This window comes from Trachurus trachurus (assembly GCF_905171665.1).
Source record: "Trachurus trachurus genome assembly, chromosome: 9".
In the NCBI taxonomy this organism is placed as follows: domain Eukaryota; kingdom Metazoa; phylum Chordata; class Actinopteri; order Carangiformes; family Carangidae; genus Trachurus; species Trachurus trachurus.
Window position 1 is genome coordinate 11,615,438 of NC_139895.1, and position 20,700 is coordinate 11,636,137.

Here is a 20,700-nt window from a genome sequence, read left to right on the forward strand (position 1 = left end):
TCTGCATTCGTGGTTGCATTCATGTTAAAGTTGGTATACAGTTAGCCTAAATAAACAGGCCTAAAGTTAGAAATACACTCTGGGTTGTTCTTTTTCTCTTAATGTTACAACGTAGGCCGATCTCTGGCTGAAAAAGGTCGATGACAACTCCTTTAAAACTACATAATCAGTAACCACTTCTGCTAAATAGTTTCTATTGAAAGCTTTGCCCTGGTAAGAAAAGAAGCAATGCCATAAAAAACACTGGCATTCAGGTAAACGCTGTGAGACAGGTTGAGGGTAAGTGGGTACGTACAAGTACGCACAAGTCCTCAGATTTAAAAATTAATTTTGCATAAAACTGTCAAAAGCCACTTCATTTAAAGTCAGATGAGAAACAAAAATAAAACAACATGCTAACAGTCGTCCCCTGAAGGAAAACAGGAGCCTTAAAAATACATGATCTTCATCACTGCTACTCACTGATTCACAATCACGGTCGTGCATATTACTTATTTATGAGGGACTTTTAATCTGAAATTCACAGGACTGGTCCAAAGGTCTGACTGAATCTAGTTTCCCACTGAAGTAAATGCACGTTCTGCACACTGCACTTTCAGTTGTTCTCATTGATCGGAGGCAAATGAAGCCGTCAGTGAATAACCAGTGATAATCAAAACAACAGCAGCGTGATGGGAGACTCTGCAGTGATGTAAACAACACACACTGATGAGGAGTGATTTCTCAATCCTCCTCCAGAAGAACTGTATTGTACGTAGGCTATATGTATGTATATGCATGTACAGTATATATGATGCAGTACAGAGACCTGAGTGACTCTGGTGACCTGACTGAGCTGTAAACTCGTTTTAATCTCCTATGACGTCATATTAATTATCATTTAAATGTCATGCGGAGTTGAAACCTAAATTTAAGTTTGCCTGGGATTTGTGTAATCGTCATTAGTTTATTGTGACGACTGACGAGAGAGAGTATTGAATGAAACGTCACTGCACCATAATTTTCAGTCATATATCTACAATGATGTGGCAATTTAACTCAAATTAGACCGTTACAAAGCCATTTTTTAATGATTATGCTCATGCATTTGTTAAAATTCTGAGAAATGTTGTTGTCGCCTGTTTCAAGTCACTGAACTGAACAGAAGTTATGTGTATGTGTTGATAAAACAGCTTTCTGTGTGCATGTACAGTTAATGCTGTTAATGCACAGATGGACTGTTTTGCGCGATGGCCCTGCAGAGCGTCTTATCTGCTGTTATCTGCAACAACTGTGCCTGCAAAAAAAAAAGGAGGCTCCTGAAGAGAAGACAGAGACGTCACTCCTTCACCTAACATGCAGTAAAGTTGTAAAACTATGTGTACGTCTACGAAATACATGTATAGTCCACATTAACCCAAAGCTTTGAATGGAAGCTTATAGGCCTAGAGCGAACAAACAAAAAAAGCAAAGTTCAAAAGTAAATGAGATTTTCAAAAAGGATAAGAAGAAAAGATCAAAATGTATAATTTAATTTCAAGATCATAATAAATGACTTTGTTCTGAAGCTTTGCAGATGACAGTAATTAATTCCTCTGGAGAATTCACAGCAGAAACACATGTCATTATGTGTGCATCTATTAAAAGACTTCATCTTCATGCACAGTCACTGTAATCACCTCATCTGAAGATGAATGAATGTCTGCTCGCTATAAAAAGCCCCCCAAAAATTACACTTTTTTTCTTATTAGACACCACAAATGTCTCATTTTTCTTTTCCTTTCCCTCTCTTTGGTATCTGTGTCTGCATGACATCACATCACATCTCAACACAACATGTTTCTGGCTGCATTTTAACATGAAACGCGTCGTACAGTTTTGCATTTAGCTCCAGTTTTGCCAAAGATCAAGAGGAGGCATGTGTCAAAGAGAGAGAGAGAGAGAGAGAGAGAGAGAGAGAGAGAGAGATGGACTTGCAGCAAGGGAGAGAGAGAGCGCGTATTTTGAGAGCTGTCATCCCGAAAAAGAAACAAACACACACACACATACACATGCATGCAACCACGCACGCACGCACAGCACTGCTGGCCTGCAGAGTCGCTCAGCTCTGCACTGCCTGGAAACCAGCCTTCCTACAGATAACACACACATACACACACATGCACGCCCGCATGCACAAACACACACACACACCACACAAACACACACTACAACAACAGCTGATACTCACTTCCCCAGCTCCTCGTATAGCTGGTATTCGTCCGTGAATCGCGTACAGGTTGTCGTGGCCATGTCTCTGCCCCTGTCTCTCCTGGTTCAGCTCGGAAAATAACCAAAAAATTTAATTGATTAAAAAACAAAACAACAACAAAAAAACGAACAAAAAAATGTAATAATCAATAAACGTCGCTTGTTTTCGTGATAGTTGTTGTTTTGGGCGTTGGGGAGGGGACGGTGGTGGGTAAAGGGGGCAAAAAACAAAACAGAGAGCTTGGTCCGCCCAGCAGCTTTTAGCGGCCGTTGGAGCGGTGAGTTTGCCTTCAAGCAGCCGCTGAAAGTGAGCGAGGGTTCGGGTGTAGAAAGACGAAGCTCCCGGGGAGTGAGTGTGTCCTCGCTCTCTGCCTGTCTCTCCACTATCTGACAGCTACCGCGCTCCGCACACCCGTAAACAAGCTATATGACCTGAGCGAGGCCACTTCCGGCTGAGATTTTCACAATAAAACGCAGCTTGGGTTTTTGTTTTGTTTTGCCAAAAATTTTCCCCCCATTGGTGTTTTTCCACAGAATATAAAAAGTTATTTCAAGTCTGTTCAACATTTTTTTTAACTAACAAAAATATTATAGAGTTACAGGTATATAAATAAGAACACATAGCCTAAACGTTGTCATTGTTTATGCATGCAGCAAAACAGTAAATTAATTTGTACATGACTGAAAAAACATAAAAACACAAAAATAAAATGCAACTTTTATGTCAAGTTCTTAGATCAATTTTCTTACATTTTTTTAATAGGATAAAGCTTGTATTATTTATAAATGCTGTTCATGGAAGTTGTGGGATTGGTTGTAGGCTATTAACTAAATGCATATTGAGCCCCTGAAGCTGCAACTTAACTTGTGTTGTGGTCTGTGTGTTAAATATTAATATAACTATTATAATTTGTGTTATTATTAATAAGATAAAGATAGTGCATCAACATGATGAAATTCAAGGTGCTTTTCCAAGTCAGTGCAATGAAAACTATATATAAAAACAAAAACATTTACTATATAATATGAAGTAGGAGGAGTAGTAATATTGAAATACGTATAATATAAATCCTACTGTACATGCTGTATTATAGTTTATTCATAATTTTAGTTGCCAGTACTTATACTTACTACTACTACTATATCTAGTGTTTAGTTTATGTATTTTTATAATTATTTACATATTTGTCATACATTTTCATAGATACATTTTTGAGATAATAAACCACAAACCTGCACTTTATTTTGAAGGCGAAACGTCACCCATTTCCTGGTGTAGTGCTGACCGCTTCCTCCAACTTGACGATCCGTTTGGTTCGGCTGCAGCCGCGGGTTGAGTCGCTGCTCTCTGCCGCCCTCTGGTGGCCGCGGCTCGGCGACGTGATGGAGCAACACACCTCCCTCCTCCCTCCGCCTGCAACGGTGCGTTATCTCCAAATAGGGGCAAATATGAGAGGAGCTGGTTTGGTAGCTACCTTCAAAACGAGCCGCCATGCGTGAACAGTGAAAGCGTGCGTGTGTGTGTGTGTGTGTGTGCGTGTGTGTGTGTGTGTGTTGATCTGGCCTCAAGGTGCACGAGGTGTCATCCACGAATCATCACAGAGAGAGAATCACATTAAGGCTGCAGTTAATTTTAGAAAGACATAATTCAGACATCACAGCAGCAGCAGCCTGGTGTGTGTCGGTGGAGGAGATAACAGCTCTGTTAAACCACACAGGAAAATGATTCAGTAAAGACAGAGGTCAATATGGTGGAAATACTGTTGGTTTCTAGTTTTGTTGCATGGTGGAAAATAATATCTCACTGCATGTTTCAGGTGTAAAAAAACAAAAAGACACATAGTTTGATGTTAATTCACCCTCTGCTCTGTATAAAATATTTAAAAAAAATAAACACAGAGGGTGATGCAGAAACAGGTCATGGGACGTCATGCTACACCACATCCGCAAACATGACATTAATGAATAAAAAATTACATAATTTCACTTTCTCTTTCATTTGCCTGTTCAATTGTGCCTTTTTTGTATTAAGGAGATATCTACATGTATATTATTAAGTACACAATAAACCTCACTGCATCCATGGTCTATATCACACAAAAAAAATGAATGCAATTACAGCTCCTGTTCTTTTAATAAAAGTTTCTTCTTTTTAAGTCAAAGCAGAAAGAAGAGTGAAGCCAATTATTCATCCTCTCCTGCCAAACTTTTCAAGGCTTCATGAGAATCATCTGTTAGTTCACCCATCTCCATCTTTATTTCACTATGTCCTGGTCTGGTCCACATCATCTAAACCAATAACGTGCTGCCAACATTAATCTTAATTAGGCTTCTTTTTTGCGTTCTCTGGCTAAGTTTAATCGCAAAGTTTGTGCTGTTTGGTGAGCAAATGTATTCTTTGATGCCGTCTATGGAGTAGATTATAGATTCCTGTACTCACTGAACATCTCTATTAATGTGTTGTGTACATATTTCTTATAATATAGCTTTCTACTATGTCTTAAATTGCTATTATATTTCTGTACATCTGTTTTCAGGTCATTTTACACGCATTTCCATGTCATTTATCATGAGTTTAGATCATATCTAGGATCAAACACTGCACATTTCAACTTTAAAATAATAGAAGATGAAAGTTTTGAGTTTTGTCAGTTCTGTTACTTTTGTCAAAACTATGTCATCATCATCTTCAGTCTTATGAGAAAAAGTCACGATGAGAAATATGTGTGCAATTGTAGAAAGTGAAATCGTGAGAACTATCACGTCAGAACAATCACGACCGGCACAATTTAGCGTCCTCCTCACTGATAGCTACAGCGCCATCTTTCCATTATTCATTTAATCTCTTTAATTCATATTTTAAATTTGTCACGCCTCAACAGAAAGTGTCAAACCCAGACAGAACTTTACTTTTATGCAGTTAAAACTTCTGCTCCAGCAGCCCACACCCTGTCAGTATAACAGTGCCACACCGACTCTTAACTGTGCTGCATCCAAAACGCTCCGGGACGCCCTGTACTCTGTGCCAATCAAAAAGAAAAAAAAAAGTAAAAGTGGATATTAGACTTCAGTGATCAGCAGATTTTTGGCAGGACACACTGTGAGAAATCATTTAAATGTGCTGCCTTGGTCTTTTTTCTTTCAGTGTGGATATGAAGATGTGATTTACAGTAGTGATATTTTTTAGAGATACAGTAGAATAGTACTTGGTGAAATTAGAAAGGGTACTTTGTAATTTTGATAATATATCATTTTATTGAGTGACCTTTACAGAAAAAAATTATCATTTTACTAAAATCGTGACCGGAGCCATATTGCCTTCAAACTACAGAAGCTAAACTAATTGGCATTTTCCTCCAAATTGGTCATATTTTAATAAAAAGCCACATTTTGATGGTCTTTCTGTAGGAGATGAACATAAACACTAACATGTCCAAAAGACAACATACCTCCTATTTAAATTATGCTTAGGCCCTTTTGCACTAGTATTATAGTGTATTTCAATTATGTATTGTATTCAAATTATGTACGGTAGTACTCAATTTAATTTATGCCTTTACACTAGTAGTGTATACTTTTACTGTTTTAGACATTGTAGGATATATTTTATCGTATATTTCCTCTTTAAATTGTATTTATTTCTTTTGCACATTTTCTTTTGGAGCAATCCAGCATGAAGAATTTCCTTCAGGATGAATAAAGTTCGATCTATCTATCTAAATGTACCGCATTACGCCATTACTAATTGGGCTTTTATTGTGAAATATCACGAAATGGTGTAAAACTCACTATTTGCTGTTTGTTACACACCTCTGCGAAATTATACCGTATTAAAATTGCAATAACTATGATGCAATTAAAAAGGCAATTTCTAATTTTTTGTAAATGGGGTCCTCAAGCAGAGAGGATGTCATGTGACCCAAACCGGTTATACTATTGAGAAGTGTCGTCATTCCTGCACAGATGATTAACGGTGATGGTGCACAGAAGCGGACATGTTAACAGCTTCGGTCTCCATGGTTCAGTGTCTGACCGATCGCTTTTGTGAGTAAGTGATGTCAGAATACAAGTGAAATGAACTAAAACAAAATAACATCAGTGCCACTCCACCTGCTTTGCCTCATGCTCACATGCTCGATCGCCTCCTACACCATAAAGACGGGCAATTAGAGCCATTAGCCACTTGGCCTCATTAGACGGCTGCCCTTTCAGCTTCTTCCTGAGTCACATCTTCTTCATCTGCTGTTGCTGGGTGACATTTAAGACACGTTAATTAGAAAACACACAAAACATTAGAGGAATTTCTCCCCCTGGCTAAAGCGCACTGAGGAAAGGAAAAATTAAAATAAAAAAAGACATTTAAAAGTGATATCTAGGTTCAATTAAAGACTTCATTTATTTACAGGAGAATTTACACACACACACAGCCAACTGTTTCCACTGTACACACACACACACACACACACACACACGCAGCCAACAGACACACAAACCTCAGACTCGGGTATTAGAGAATTGTAACGACGCAGGAATAAATTAACACGATAAACACAGTATCACAGATCACATTCATCACAGCACACATGATATCGTAACAGTCATTAAATAAATAAAATCTTCTCGTAAATCTTCCTCATGCACAACCTGAACAGGCCTGTGGTCTTCCCAGCTTAGGTAATATCTATTAATACTTGTTTTTCCCCCTTCTCGTTCTGTTTTATTCTTTTGAGGGTTAATATGTTGTAGTGTCTTCTTTTGTAGGAGATATTGCACCCAGAGAAAATGTGTGTGTGTGTGTGTGTGTGTGTGTGTGTGTGTGTGTGTGTGTGTGTGTGTGTGTGTGTGTGTGTGTGTGTGTCACTGCAGCAGCCGGACAGAGTTCACATGAAGGTGGTAGAGAAAGTCAGCGTAGGATGCCCCCCCGTTGGGACTCTTGTCCTCCACCAGGTGGCGCTGCAGAGCCTCCTCGCAGGCGTCGCCCTGCTTCACCACCCACAGCTGGAGGCAGAGAGACACAAGAGTTATCAGTGGCTGCTGCACTCTGGGCTTTGAGTTACAACGAGACAAGATGAGACGTGGAGAAACTGAAAATATCCAACGCTGAAGGTCACACTACTTTTAACGTCCAGTGACATTTCTGTTTCACTTTGTGTCTTTCAAGCAGAACAAATTTATTATTACAGCTCTGGATTAGTTGAATAACCGTTGAATAACCTTGGTCAGTGTTTGGAGGTGGAGGTTTGCTTCTCTGGTTGTGTATTTAAACAATGCAAAATCTAAAAAAAAAGTAGCTTCGAAACGAAAATGGAGCTTCACCCAAAGCAATCATTTTCTTGTCACCATAAACAGCCCCATCGTTGAAGTAAATATCTGCATACACACGGATCCACTGAAAACGACTGAAAACGCTGTAGTACATACACCAGGCCTGTGTGGAGTGTGTGTCGCGATGTAACGCTGCCACACATAAACTCCAAAAACAGGGAAGAAGACAAAAAGCTTCCCCGCTGTAGTTAAACTGCAAATGTTGACTGGGAGTCGTGTCAGTGTAAATATGACGACTGATGATGATTTAACGGACGCGATTCAGCCGCAGTGTCCAAGGGACCGACAGTAGTCAGCTGTTGTTGCGTTACATCCATAGACTGTAACATGTAGCGGTGTGGCTCAGGTTACAGGTCAGAGCGGTGGGGGGTATGACATCGTTTCACAAAAGATCTGTTTTGGCATTTTGAGATTTTCCCACTCTTGGACTTGTTTCCAAAAGATACGGATTCATTAAATCCCTATTCGTGTGGACGGGCTCTAAATCTGACCTGAGCGCAGCACAAATTCAAATTCAAATTTTATTTATTTATATGGAGTGGAGTTATATGGAGTGAGAACTACTAGAACGAGCAGCAGGCAGGTAAGAGAAGAGGCGTTAATGGAGCTCATATGTTGAGACAGCAGGAGTGTGATGTGAGGTCATTAAAGGTCGTGTTGGACGACACACTGGGGCTGTTGTTAAATACTGACTCTTTGTCTGGGACAGCTGCTCACCTTACGGCTGCAGGACACCTGGGAGTCCAGTGTGTTGATGAGGGATCGAATACTAACGGACAGAGGGTTCTCCAGAACCGGCAGCTTGGTCTAGAAAAACACACACAGGTTGTAATCTTAACATTAAAGCTGGCAAAGGACATTATTTTCCATTTTTACACTTAAAAAAGTCACATTTCATTTGTTTTAGGTTTAGTTTGTTGGACATATTCAGTATAATCTAAAAATCTACAGTGGGTGCAGACTTACCTCTCCAGAGGGCAGGGAGGAGAAGCAGTTGGTGTTAAAGAGCTCCACCAGGGTGCTGGCTGGGACCTGGGTGCCCACCCAGAGCAGCAGGGTGAGGGGTGCGTGGATCAGGTACAGAGCTCTGGGCTCCAGACTGGCAGCAGAGCAGCGCAGCGCCTCCTCTGGGTTGAGAGGGTCGGCGTTCTCGACCGACAGAGGCTGTAGGTGAGAAGAGACAGAAAATCTAAGTTACATTAATCCTTCCAGAGCATCTGAGACGCACTAAATTATTCTGAGTGACCACAACTACAAGGGGAGCCTGTGGTCTGCCAAAGAGGAGCACAGCCTCTGGGAAACTGTTCCATGCTTTGATTGCTCTGAAGGAGAAGGCTGTTTGCGCAAACAGCTTGTCAACGCTAATCTTCATACAGTACGCTGCATTATTCCATTCATCTGAATTTTAAATTGCATGCGTGTGTTTTGTCCTGTTGTTTCTACCTGCCCAAGGAGCTGCAGAATTTTTAGTTAAATCCGGTACAAAGCATCTCTTCTCTGTATGTGATTATTTCTTTCAGTGGCCATGTACAAAATACATTCAACTAAACTAAAAGCAAAACACCTCAACAAACTGCTTTGCAAAAGAAGTAAACAAGCTCCTTCCTTTCATCTGTTCGTTTTCCTGATGGAAATGTAGATTCTGTTTTTATTTGATTTGACAATGAAGGTTTTTTTTTTTTTTTTTTTTTTCAAAGGAGGTTAAATCGAAAGCAACTGAACTTAGTTATTTGTCTAGGAAGACGTTTCACCTCTCATCCAAGAGGCTTCATCAGTTCATGTACGCAGCTGACCAGGCTGGGACTGGTCCGACTATCTGGTGTGGAGACTCACTATTTAACCTCTTGTGTGGGCGTTTCACAAGGGTGATGATGTCACTGGTTCCCTTTTGTGCTCCAAGTGCCAACGACAGTAGTTGGAGTGACAGTCGTTGGTGGGAAGTTGGTTTCGACTTCGTTAGTGCCCTATTGTGTTCTAACGACAGTCGTTGGAGTCACTTGCCACTTGTGAACAGTAGTTGTTCTTTGAGGCTAGATTGTTGAGTCTCCTGGGAAGGGATGAAAGGGCAGCATTGTAAATTGGGGATAGGTGGTGTCTCAAACCTCCTCCCCTGTTGAGGGTTGGTTTTTCTACTTTTACAAAAATGGCTTCTTTAACTCCTCTTTCAAACCATCTGTCCTCTCTGTCTAGGATTTGGACATTGCTGTCCTCAAAGGAGTGGGCTTTCTCCTTGAGATGTAAATGAACAGCAGAGTCCAGTCCTGAGGAGTTTGCTCTCCTATGTTGGGCCATGCGTTTATGCAGTGGTTGTTTTGTTTCTCCAATGTAGAGGTCTTTGCATTCCTCGTTGCATTGGACTGCATACACCAGATTGCTTTTGTGGGTGTGTGGTGTTCTGTCCTTGGGATGTACCAGTCTCTGTCTGAGTGTGTTGCTGGGTTTGAAATACACAGGGATACGGTGTTTGTTAAAGATCCTCCTGAGTTTCTCAGGAGGATCTCAGGAGGATCTTTAACAAACACCGTATCCCTGTGTATTTCAAACCCAGCAACACACTCAGACAGAGACTGGTACATCCCAAGGACAGAACACCACACACCCACAAAAGCAATCTGGTGTATGCAGTCCAATGCAACGAGGAATGCAAAGACCTCTACATTGGAGAAACAAAACAACCACTGCATAAACGCATGGCCCAACATAGGAGAGCAAACTCCTCAGGACTGGACTCTGCTGTTCATTTACATCTCAAGGAGAAAGCCCACTCCTTTGAGGACAGCAATGTCCAAATCCTAGACAGAGAGGACAGATGGTTTGAAAGAGGAGTTAAAGAAGCCATTTTTGTAAAAGTAGAAAAACCAACCCTCAACAGGGGAGGAGGTTTGAGACACCACCTATCCCCAATTTACAATGCTGCCCTTTCATCCCTTCCCAGGAGACTCAACAATCTAGCCTCAAAGAACAACTACTGTTCACAAGTGGCAAGTGACTCCAACGACTGTCGTTAGAACACAATAGGGCACTAACGAAGTCGAAACCAACTTCCCACCAACGACTGTCACTCCAACTACTGTCGTTGGCACTTGGAGCACAAAAGGGAACCAGTGACATCATCACCCTTGTGAAACGCCCACACAAGAGGTTAAATAGTGAGTCTCCACACCAGATAGTCGGACCAGTCCCAGCCTGGTCAGCTGCGTACATGAACTGATGAAGCCTCTTGGATGAGAGGTGAAACGTCTTCCTAGACAAATAACTAAGTTCAGTTGCTTTCGATTTAACCTCCTTTGAAATACTATGACCTGGACAAATGAGAATATGCACCGGCTTAAGGTTTTTTTTTATTATTTTAAATTTAAAAGACACATTTTAAAGTTAACACAAAAACTAATGTACTAACCCGGTCCATCTCACATACAGACCTGCTATCTCTTCCAGTTACATCCCACTCCATGTGTGGCCGATAGGAAACGCTCCCATATTACCAACATGTACAAAAGTGTCATGATATGATAATTGATTCTTTCCCTAAATAATACCTACCAGAAAACAGCTTTTTTCCTTTCAGGATCAATATTTGCTTTAGTCCTGTGGTGCAGGATTTCAGCTGGTGTCAACCTGTTGTGTGTTGTGTGTACTGACCAGAGGCAGCAGCAGAGGGTAGAAGTGTGTGGCCGTGCTGCAGGTGTCCATGCTGAGCACCTGGCAGTGCTGCTGCAGGCGGTGGTGGATGGAGCTCCTGAGGCCCGGCAGCAGCACCTCGCTCTTCCTCAGGCTGTTCATGTAAACGGGGAGAGCTCGCAGGTACTGAGGGAGGACCAGCTGCAAAACACAGACAGAGAGTGGGTTCAGTACATATGTGAAACTTTCCAATAGTGCACTCTTGTACTTAAATAAATACATTAATTAATTAATAAAAAAAAAAAAAAAAGATTTTGTTTTTTTCCTTTTTTCCCCTCTTTTTCTTTCTTTTTTCCATTCTCAGAGCTTCATTCACTCATTTTATGGATTTATTTTTTATCTTCAAAATTCCATTTAAGTACCCATCCTTCGCTCACACATCCTTCTTTTCAGCCTTTGTTCTTATTTTTCTTTCTCATTTTCAGAATTATTACTGTTATTATCACTATTATGAGTTATATTATGTTTGCTGTCTAGCTAATGCTATCACAACTGTTAAACTTAATACCATTATTATGACTGATATGACTATTATTATTCATTCATTTCTTTCTTTATCACTGCTATCACCATCCATATACTACACCTGAATTACACACATACACACGCACTTGTTCACACTTTGTGTATGCATTGATGTATGTCCGCTGTGTTGTTTGTCTTGTATCTCACAATAAAGTATAAAAAAAATAAAAATCAAACATAATACTTTTGGAAAAATGTAAAACTATGTAGTGTTTTCTTCAAACGCACCTGTCCAGTGGACACCGAGGCAGAGCAGCAGTGTTTGCGGTAGGACATCAGTGCTTCTGTTATCTCTGTCTGCAGTTCCTCCCTCAGCTCCTGTAGAGGGCGCTCCAGCGCTGCACAGTACACTGAAGAGACACGACAACACAGTTAATTCAACAGGTGACATCGGATGGTTATTTTAACAAAACAAAAAAAATACTGTTATTCCTGCATATTTTCTGCTTTTTACATAGTACAATGTATTTCTATTACTTTTACAACTGGAAGTAAAGCAACAAAAGCTCATAAAACAGCAGGTAAGGGATCAGTTGTCTATCAGTTACAGTGGTCTTGTTCCCATTTGTGTATGTGCATGCCATGTTATGGTATTAACATAAAAAACAACGGCTCAGTAACTTCTGAACGTACTGGCCCATTGTCGAACTTTTCCCAGGGGTGCATGACATTTTTATCTGATCTTATTTCCTAAATAATCCTCTACTCTTCGGTGCCGGTGCCTTACTCTTCTTGCAGTAGAAGGTGAGCAGCGTTTGGGCCTGGTAGTGGCGGAAAGCATCCTGGAGCTGATGCGAGCATCTCAGGGTCAGAGTGTGAACCCTGGACATCCTGTCTCCTGACTGCGTGCTGTAAGACAACACAGTCTGGGACACGGGAGAGGAGAGAGGGGGATTATGTTTTATTTTTGTTTTGTTTTTTTAAAAGAGCAAATCTTATGAAAGTGAAACTGTCATCTGAACCATGCAACCTGATGACAGCAATCATGACCCCACCTGTATGGCTACACCTCGCGTCTCATCCAGAGCTCTGCTGTGGGCAAGCTCCACCGCCAGTGTCGTCCACCGATCCAGGGTTGCCATGGCGACGTGGCTAGGACTAGGTCCAGGGATGAACAACCCGTAACAGCCGGACACACGTAAATCTGGTGAGACAGGTATATTTGTTGGGGTGTTTTTCTAGACACTGGATGCTGGATAATTAATTACACTTAAAAACGACCTGGCACCTTTGCTGACAAAGATCCTGAGCTCGGCCTTGTAGCCCGCGTCCACATCCACGGTCCTCTTTAGATCAGTGCTGAAACGCTCTCTGTCCAACTCTCCCTGTTGTGGAGATTTGAAAAAACACCAGTCTACAATAAGACATCCACTGAAATACATCTGAATGCTCAGCACGTCCCAGTCACACACCATCGGCTGCTTCAAAGTGATAACAGAAGAAGCCAAATATTTAACTATACTGAGTGCCAAGAATTTGATGAACAGTTAGTTTCAATGATTTATGAAACATTTCGGGACATACTGTATGCTTTTTCATTTTCATGCCAGAATTCAATAACAAGCTGGTTATCTATTAGCACAAAAACTGGAAAAGCTAACTCGACAGTCAGGTAATAATAAAATCCACCTATGGCTCAGTAATTAACAGGCTATATCCTGTTTGCTTCATCTGGAAAAAAAACACCTTCAGATTGTACAGGTTACAGGTATTGTTTCCAGTCTTTGTGCTAAGCTAAGCTAACCAGCTGATTAAAAGCCTGTGGCTATATTCACCATTTTTTCAACAAAACACCACACAAATTAATCAATATTCAAAAATAACATTCCTCTTAATTTTGTGCCATTTCCAGAGCTGAACCTGGAGGAGCTGCTTAAATACCTGTAGGTGGCTGTAGGTGTGCAGAGCTCCACCTGTAAGATATGGGATGTGCCCAGGCCAAGCTCCGCCCACATCTTGTTGGGAGAGGACAAAGAGGTGAACGCCGCAGCCCTGACGGACGCACTCCTTGGACAAAGAGACGGCTTGTTCTGACGGCTGAAAGATGGACTGAGGGGAAAAAACAAAAATAAAAGAGGAAGGAGTTAAATCAGCAATACAGCTGTGAAACACGTGTCACACCTCCACACAGGAAACACTGAGAGAATCCTGGATAGGAAAGTCCGTAATTCCACCAATGTTGATTTCTGAACTCTTTCTAAGTTAAAAAATTACTGTTGTGCTGTTAAAAAATGAATATGAACCCGTTTCTTTGCATTAGCCTATTCGAGGTCTGAAAAACACTGGATCTTTGTTATTTCAACCAGTTGCCATTTCCTGCAAATAAATGCTCTAAATGACAACATCTATGTTTGAAATTTGGGAGAAATGTTTTCAGTAGTTTATAGAATAAAACAAAAGAGTTCATTTTACTCAACACACATGTCAGAAAAACTTATCATTTTGAAGTGTTTTTTTTTTTTTTTTTTCCAGAGCTGTATATTCTGCCCTGTTTATACTCAACAAAGCCAGCTGACAGCTTTAACATCTGAACTAACCTGTTAAAGTGAAAGCTACTTTTCTACTTTACTGTAAAAAAAAAAAAAATACCTTGTGCTGGCTGTGGAGAAAATCATAATCAAAACAGACACTTGTTTGAAGTGTCAACTTAATTTATTCAAACATCAGACGCAAACTCTTGCATCCGTTCAACAGCTCTGGAGAGATGAGCTGAATGTGTCATGTTACAGCACTTGTGCATGAGTAGTAGCAGGGAAAAAAAGCATTTTAAACTTTCTTTTTTGGGAAATGTCACCAGGCTTTTGAAGTGGTTGAAGATGGCTGCTTCCTGGTTGTAAGATCTTTACTAATTTCCGCTCTACAGAGAAGTCAGAGGTCGACTAAAGACCAGGGCCCACTACAGCTGATAAGGGTTCAGGTTTAAGGACACTTCACCACGAGTGACACTTGTAAAACTGCATAATGTTACAGTACATACTGTAGTTACACTTCTGTGAATGTGTATGTGTGTGTGTGTGTGTGTGTGTGTGTGTGTGTGTGTGTGTGTGTGTGTGTGTGTGTGTGTGTGTGTGTGTGTGTGTGTGTGTGTGTGTGTGTGTGTGTATTATATGTATATGTACCTTTGGTTTGTTGGAGCCAAAGAAACCTGAGGAGGAGTTTGTGTTTCCTGTCTCTATCAGAGCGGCAGTATGGAAGATCAGCAGCTTTCCAGGACAACCCAGGGCCTGGACAAAGAAACAAACACATTTTAGATTTAAAATCCATTAATACTAATAAAACAATTAGGATTATAGTTTGAACTACAGCTATGCAACCACAATACACAGAATAAAACTTTCAGTGAGAGTAGAATGGGAACTCATGCTGACCGACCTGCAGTACAGCTACACCAGCTCTGATCGGCAGCTCCATGGGAACTCCACTGGAGTCATCGCACTCTGCACTGAACTGAGGAATAAGCTGCAACACACTACACAGAAACAACGAAAGACAATGAAACAACAGCAAACTGTGATCACTTAATGTCAAAGGCAACAGAGACATTACATTATTTTCAGCAAAGCAGCAAAAATATTGTCACTTTGTCGATTAAATTTGCAGGAAAAGTAATTTACTACTGTTTGAGAATTTATACAATATGTCTCCCTATAAAATAGTGTCAGTGTCAAATATATTTTGTAGTCTCTGTGGACCACAAAGGGTGAAGTGAAATTCATACAAGTGTCCGTTTCTTCAACAAGTGAAGTGTTGTTTGCTTCTCTTGGTTTAAAGATGTATGAGGAGTCAGGGTTTTGTTTTCTGATTGGTTTACTTCCAGCTGCTGGGATCAATATATTTCAAATGGAGGCTTTTCAAATTAAAAATCTGGCAAAAACTGAGCTCCTCATATTTTGGTTTGTAAAGATAGACAGAAGAAAGAAAGAAGTCCAGTGTCTGTTACCTGTCTATACTGTCTATACAGTCTTTGATGGACACCAGAAGCCCCTCCCTCACAGGAAGCTGCAGGTCTTCTGTCTCTGTGATGACCAGCATGTGTGGGCGAGACAGGGCGGGGCTCAGGTTGTACAGGTGGATCCTTCTGTCGTATGTTATCAAGCCAATGCGGACGTCCGCGCCACCACCATCATCATCGTCCCTACACAGGTGAGATTTAAAGATCGATGGATCATTGTTCACTTTCTCCTTACCACTGCTACTGTGAAGCTGTTTGAAGATACTGTGCACAGGAGAGTGTGTTTCACCTGTTCATAGAGGTGAGCAGAGTGTGTATTTGCTGCGTTACAAACTCCAAATGTCCTACTCTCAGCGCTGAGGCAGACACATCTATGGCGAGAAGCAGCGCTGCAGGTTCACCCTGAGATTCAAGTACAATCATATATCAAATCCTCACAAATTGGACATCACATATTCAAAATTAGCTCAAAAACAGCATTATTATATTGCAAAGTATCCAGGTTGCAGCTTCCCACCACACACAGCTGTACATATTATGAGCAGCTTTTGAATATCGACTTTGTCAAACACAACAATTTGCAGGCAAAGCTGATAATTAAAGACGGGGAAACCAACCTTCTGAGAACGGAGTATTTCATACGACCCCAGACTGAGCTCAGGCCTCTTGTCTCTGTCGACCCGAACCCCCTCCACCCCCTTGGTTGGTTGGTAGTGTTGCCACGGCACTGAGACACAAGAAAAGAAAAGCGCAATCACATTGGGTGCAGCAGAGTTCAACACACTGTAGAGGTGATGGAATAAAAACAGTTCACTGGGTGACAGGAAGTGATAAATTCATTGATCCAGAGCAGCTCAAGACATTCAAACTTACCCTCACTGAGTTTACCACAGAAGGGGCAGTAGAATCTCTGACCACAGTCCTGCCAGCCCATCGCCGGGCACATGGAGGCTCCACACCAACCACAACCCACAACGCACTCTGACTCTTTGCAAAGTGGGAGGGGTCTCTAGAGACAGCAAAAAGACAAACAAAATACACAGGTTTAGGTTGTTGTATTTTAATTGATGTTGTTTAATTTGAGAGAAATAGATCAAAGAAATAAGTATAGAAGCTAAAAACTGACCTCTCCAGCATTTTGACTGGTTAGAGGAGTGACCAGAGCTCCAAGCGGCAAACGACTGAGCAGGACGGTCTGACCTTCGCAGGGCACGCAGTATGAGGTGGAGCGGATGGCCAAAGGACTCGTGTTACCTGGAGTTCAACAGAGATGAGGTCAATAATGATAGGTTATGTTGATGCACCACAAAATCTCAACTCACAGTATTGGATAAAACAGATTTTTATCCAGAGTGACAGATACACTTTGTGTCGTGCACATTTACCTTTGTCCTCTATGATACAGGAAGTTGTTGCCAGAGGAGGAAGACAGGAATAAGGCTCCGAGACGAAGACCTTGCCCTCCCACTCCGCCCTGTCCTCCGCCATTACCTTCACCTGAGACGGACAGAGAGACAGCAGGAAGGTCAGCAAGAAGAGAGGCATACTTATTGTAAAATATTTATATTTGTGAAAAGTTGTGCGTTCATGTTGTTTTGAGATCAGCGGGGTAGAGACGTGAGCTGCTCAGCGGTACAGGTCCCCTGTCCCTCATCAAACTCATCAAATACACAATCTAACAACTCCAAAACGCTCTTGTGGACCAGTTGTGACCTGCACAGTCACCACACTATGAGATAATAATGCAACATTACGAGAGTTGTTTTGGAGGCAAATGCAGCTGGACCTACATCCCAGACACAGTTGCTGTGCAGCTTCTCCAGTTTACTCAAGAAAGCAGTTACGAGTATTTGCTTTATGTGTTTTAATTATACATGATTATTTCATAGTGTAGCAAATGTGCAAATGTGCAGGTTACAACTTCTCCACGAGACCATTTTGGAGTTGTTGAATTGTGTATTTGATGAATTTGATGAGGGTTAAAAGGTAGTGAAGCTACCCCTATGACTATAGGGATTATGGCAATAGGCAAATTTGCCAAAATGTTGAAATATCCCTTTAAGAATAGTAGTACACATCAACAACATGTCAGGTGTGTCAACTGATATGATCCTTTGCGATGCAGCAGGTGGCCAAGAGAAGATGTGAAGAGAGACAATGAAAGTACTCACAGCACTGGGCAGCAGCTCCGGGTCCAGGCCATAACGGGACTCAGAGTTAGGAGACTGCACAAAGAAAAAATAGAGTAAATCATATCAAATGAGGCAATAATTCAGAAAGAAACTGCTGGTTAATAAATTATGATTGCATACATTTGTGTTTCACCTCTACATTAAAACAGTTTTAATGCTTAGTTTGACCTGTATTTTCCCCACCTGTGGTGTGTTGTTCCTGTCTTGTGCAGCAGCACTGGGGACAAACTCTTTAACGGTTCCTGATGAGAAAACAGAAGAAGAGTCAAACAATGAAAGATGAGGTGAGATGTTTTCATCATGCACTTCATTTATGTGAAGAGGTCTTTGCTGACCAGGCCCTTTTTTTTTTTTACATCATTTTTGTATCATTCACAACTCTATCTTGGAAATATGCCGGATGGATTGAGTAAAGCTTTATCTTCTTAAAGTTTTGCTGGCTTCGAGTAAAAAAGGCCATCACAAAAAGCTGGCTCCAGAAAAATGTCCCCACTCCTCACTACAGATATGTTTGTTAATATTGTAAAACAACTGCATGTCCTAGAGCTAATGTCTTATTCAATCCGACTACAATAAGATCTGGGTGAAAACCAATGGCAGAAATGGCTTAATGCTTATTTGGCCAATAAGTGAAACTGTTTATGATGTGTTGAGTATGGTATTTTGTCTTTTGGATATACACCTCGCCCTCGGACCTTGAATTTTTGTAAATGTTCAGCGATTTGTATTTGTCTTTTGTTTTACCTTTTGTACTAAAAAATGAAAATTATCTAAGAGTTAAAAAAAAAAAAGAGGCACTTCATTCTTTCAGTTCATTTATACTACACATTAACTCACCTCTAGAGTTTTGTTGAAGTGTCCACTGAGGCTGCTGTTGGACAGGTGATGTGGGTGAGACATGATTGTGGATATATCCAGCAGTAACAGCAGACTCCATATGTGATCGCTCAAATCCCAGCTGAGGTGGTGGACACTGTGGATTCTGGTTTACGCATTGTCCAAATGACTGAGGGCTCATGGGCAGATGTTTCTGTTGTGGGGACTGAGGTCCATTCAGTGCACCCTGATGTGTGTACGGGGACTGGAAAGGAGGAGGTATTGCTTGATATTGGCTATGAGGGACGTAAGGTGACATTTCAGGGGGCTTGCAAGGCTGTGTCCCTTTGTTCGCAAGAGGGAGAGCACATGGAAGTTGATGTTTTCCTTGGCTTGCAGCTTGCAGAACCATCGATGAAACATAAGCATTGGGAATGATATGCTGCACATGACTCTGCTCAGCATTATTAGCACAGGGCATACTGTTGTGATAACCGCTGTGTGAGGATGAAACGGTGTTGAGGTTACTCAGGCAGCCCTGGTTATAAATCTGTAGGTGCTCAAAGCTGGGTCTGTGATCTGAGGGTGACCCCAGGCTGAGATGCTGAACGCCGGGCAGGGGGTTGTTGCAGAGGAGGGGTCCTGGAGATGAAGCTGTGGTGGACCAGCCGTTCTGTCCCGCCCACTGGTAACAGGGTGTCTGGCTCTGATTGGCTGTGGGGACGTCCATCATCCTCCATAACCATCACTGATTGGTGCGTTTCTGGTTGGAGGCGGGGCCTAAAGGGGCAAATACAAAAAAACAGTCACCTGCAGTCCAGGGTCGTGATGTGACTCTGCCCGTGTGTGTCCCACCCCCTCCCACGCAAATGTAAAGATGACAGCGTCTGTTACAGATAGCTTAGGGCTACCTGTAAACATTAAAGGCAAACGGTATGTTTTTGGCAAATACACATATTTGAAATCGTTAAAATTGTGACTGGAAATCTGTTAGCTTGTCACATCAGAACCACCGTAATGTAACGTTACCTGCCTAGGCTACCTGACAGAAACACACCAACGTTGGAGCAAAACGTCTAAAAATCATCATTCACAGCCACTCACTTTTTTAAGAAACAGTTTTTCTGAAGTTAACGTTAACGTTTGCTAATATTTGCCCACAACACACATGAAACAGCTTCATACGGTCGCTGGACAGAAACTGCATCCATACAAACAGAAAATGTAAAATAAAAAGCTAAATTTTTAAGAAAAACAATCGTATTAAAAAAGAAAAGAAAGAAAGAAAGAAAGAAAGAAAGAAAGGAAAAGAAAAAGAAGAGATTGGATACCTTTGAGCATCAACGGATACATCCTTGCGAACGGCAGTTGACGTTAACTGCTAACGTTAGCGTCTTCATTTCCAATTCAGCGAAACACTTTACAGAAACTGGAGGTAATAATACTCATTTCTATTAATAAAGAATCCACAGCGAATAACTAACTCATCTTTAAGGTCGTAAGTTGGTCCACAGCCGGCTGCATGAGCCAGCCCTGCTGCTGCAATGTAGCATACAACTGTTATCACTGGTCAACCATAGAGCGCTTCCGCTTGTCCTTTCAAAGTAAAAGCCTGCTAGTGTGACGTCACGAAACCTCTTTTATATACAGTACAGGTCAAAAGTTTGGACACACTCAATGCATTTCCTTTATTTTCATGACTACTTACATTGTAGATTCTCACTGAAATTCCACTAATGAACCCTGACAAGGCACACCACCTGTGAAGTGAAAACCATTTTAAGGTCAGGTTCACCTCTTGAAGCTCATCAAGAGAATGCCAAGAGTGTGCAAAGCAGTAATCAGAGCAAAGGGTGGCTACTTTGAAGAAACTAGAATTGGTGGGGGCAGAGATAGAGGAGGAGGAGGAAGAAGGAGAGGAAGAAGAAAAGAAGAAAGAGAAGACAAAGAAGAAAAGATGTGTTTTCAGTTATTTCACAC

General features: G+C 41.3%; 2 protein-coding genes across 2 annotated transcripts in view; both read right to left on the reverse strand.

The window, feature by feature from the left end:
* The window catches only part of LOC310991451 (calcium/calmodulin-dependent protein kinase type II subunit beta-like), an 89,798-nt gene extending 87,200 nt beyond the window's left edge, over positions 1-2,598 (reverse strand). The window contains exon 1 of the mRNA XM_083979164.1: positions 2,210-2,598. Coding sequence (XP_083835290.1) covers positions 2,210-2,271 — 62 coding nt within the window. The 5' untranslated portion in view covers positions 2,272-2,598. The remainder of the gene's footprint in view (positions 1-2,209) is intronic.
* A 4,476-nt stretch (positions 2,599-7,074) lies between these two features.
* On the reverse strand, positions 7,075-20,256 carry LOC310990951 (protein transport protein Sec24C). Its single transcript, XM_083978519.1, has 21 exons — positions 20,052-20,256; positions 18,742-19,500; positions 18,088-18,146; positions 17,884-17,937; positions 17,098-17,209; positions 16,839-16,966; positions 16,586-16,721; positions 16,330-16,439; positions 16,002-16,114; positions 15,701-15,895; positions 15,133-15,229; positions 14,880-14,984; positions 13,642-13,809; positions 12,989-13,085; positions 12,756-12,904; positions 12,488-12,626; positions 11,989-12,110; positions 11,197-11,376; positions 8,521-8,718; positions 8,272-8,361; positions 7,075-7,227 (listed from the first exon to the last, which is right to left on the reverse strand). The coding sequence occupies exons 2-21, from the start codon at positions 19,451-19,453 to the stop codon at positions 7,087-7,089; spliced, it is 3,105 nt and encodes a 1,034-aa protein (XP_083834645.1). The 5' UTR covers positions 19,454-19,500; positions 20,052-20,256; the 3' UTR covers positions 7,075-7,086.
* Between the last annotated feature and the right edge of the window lie 444 nt (positions 20,257-20,700).

Bases quoted from the DNA above. Each gene is read 5' to 3' on its own strand.
- LOC310990951 (XM_083978519.1), bottom strand. From the start codon at position 19,453: ATGATGGACGTCCCCACAGCCAATCAGAGCCAGACACCCTGTTACCAG. The intron at 15,896-16,001 runs GTGAAACACACT...TCACCTGTGTAG, and splicing joins CTGCTCACCTCTATGAACAG to GGACGATGATGATGGTGGTG. The intron at 11,377-11,988 runs GTGCGTTTGAAG...TGTGTTTTGCAG, and splicing joins CCTCGGTGTCCACTGGACAG to CTGGTCCTCCCTCAGTACCT.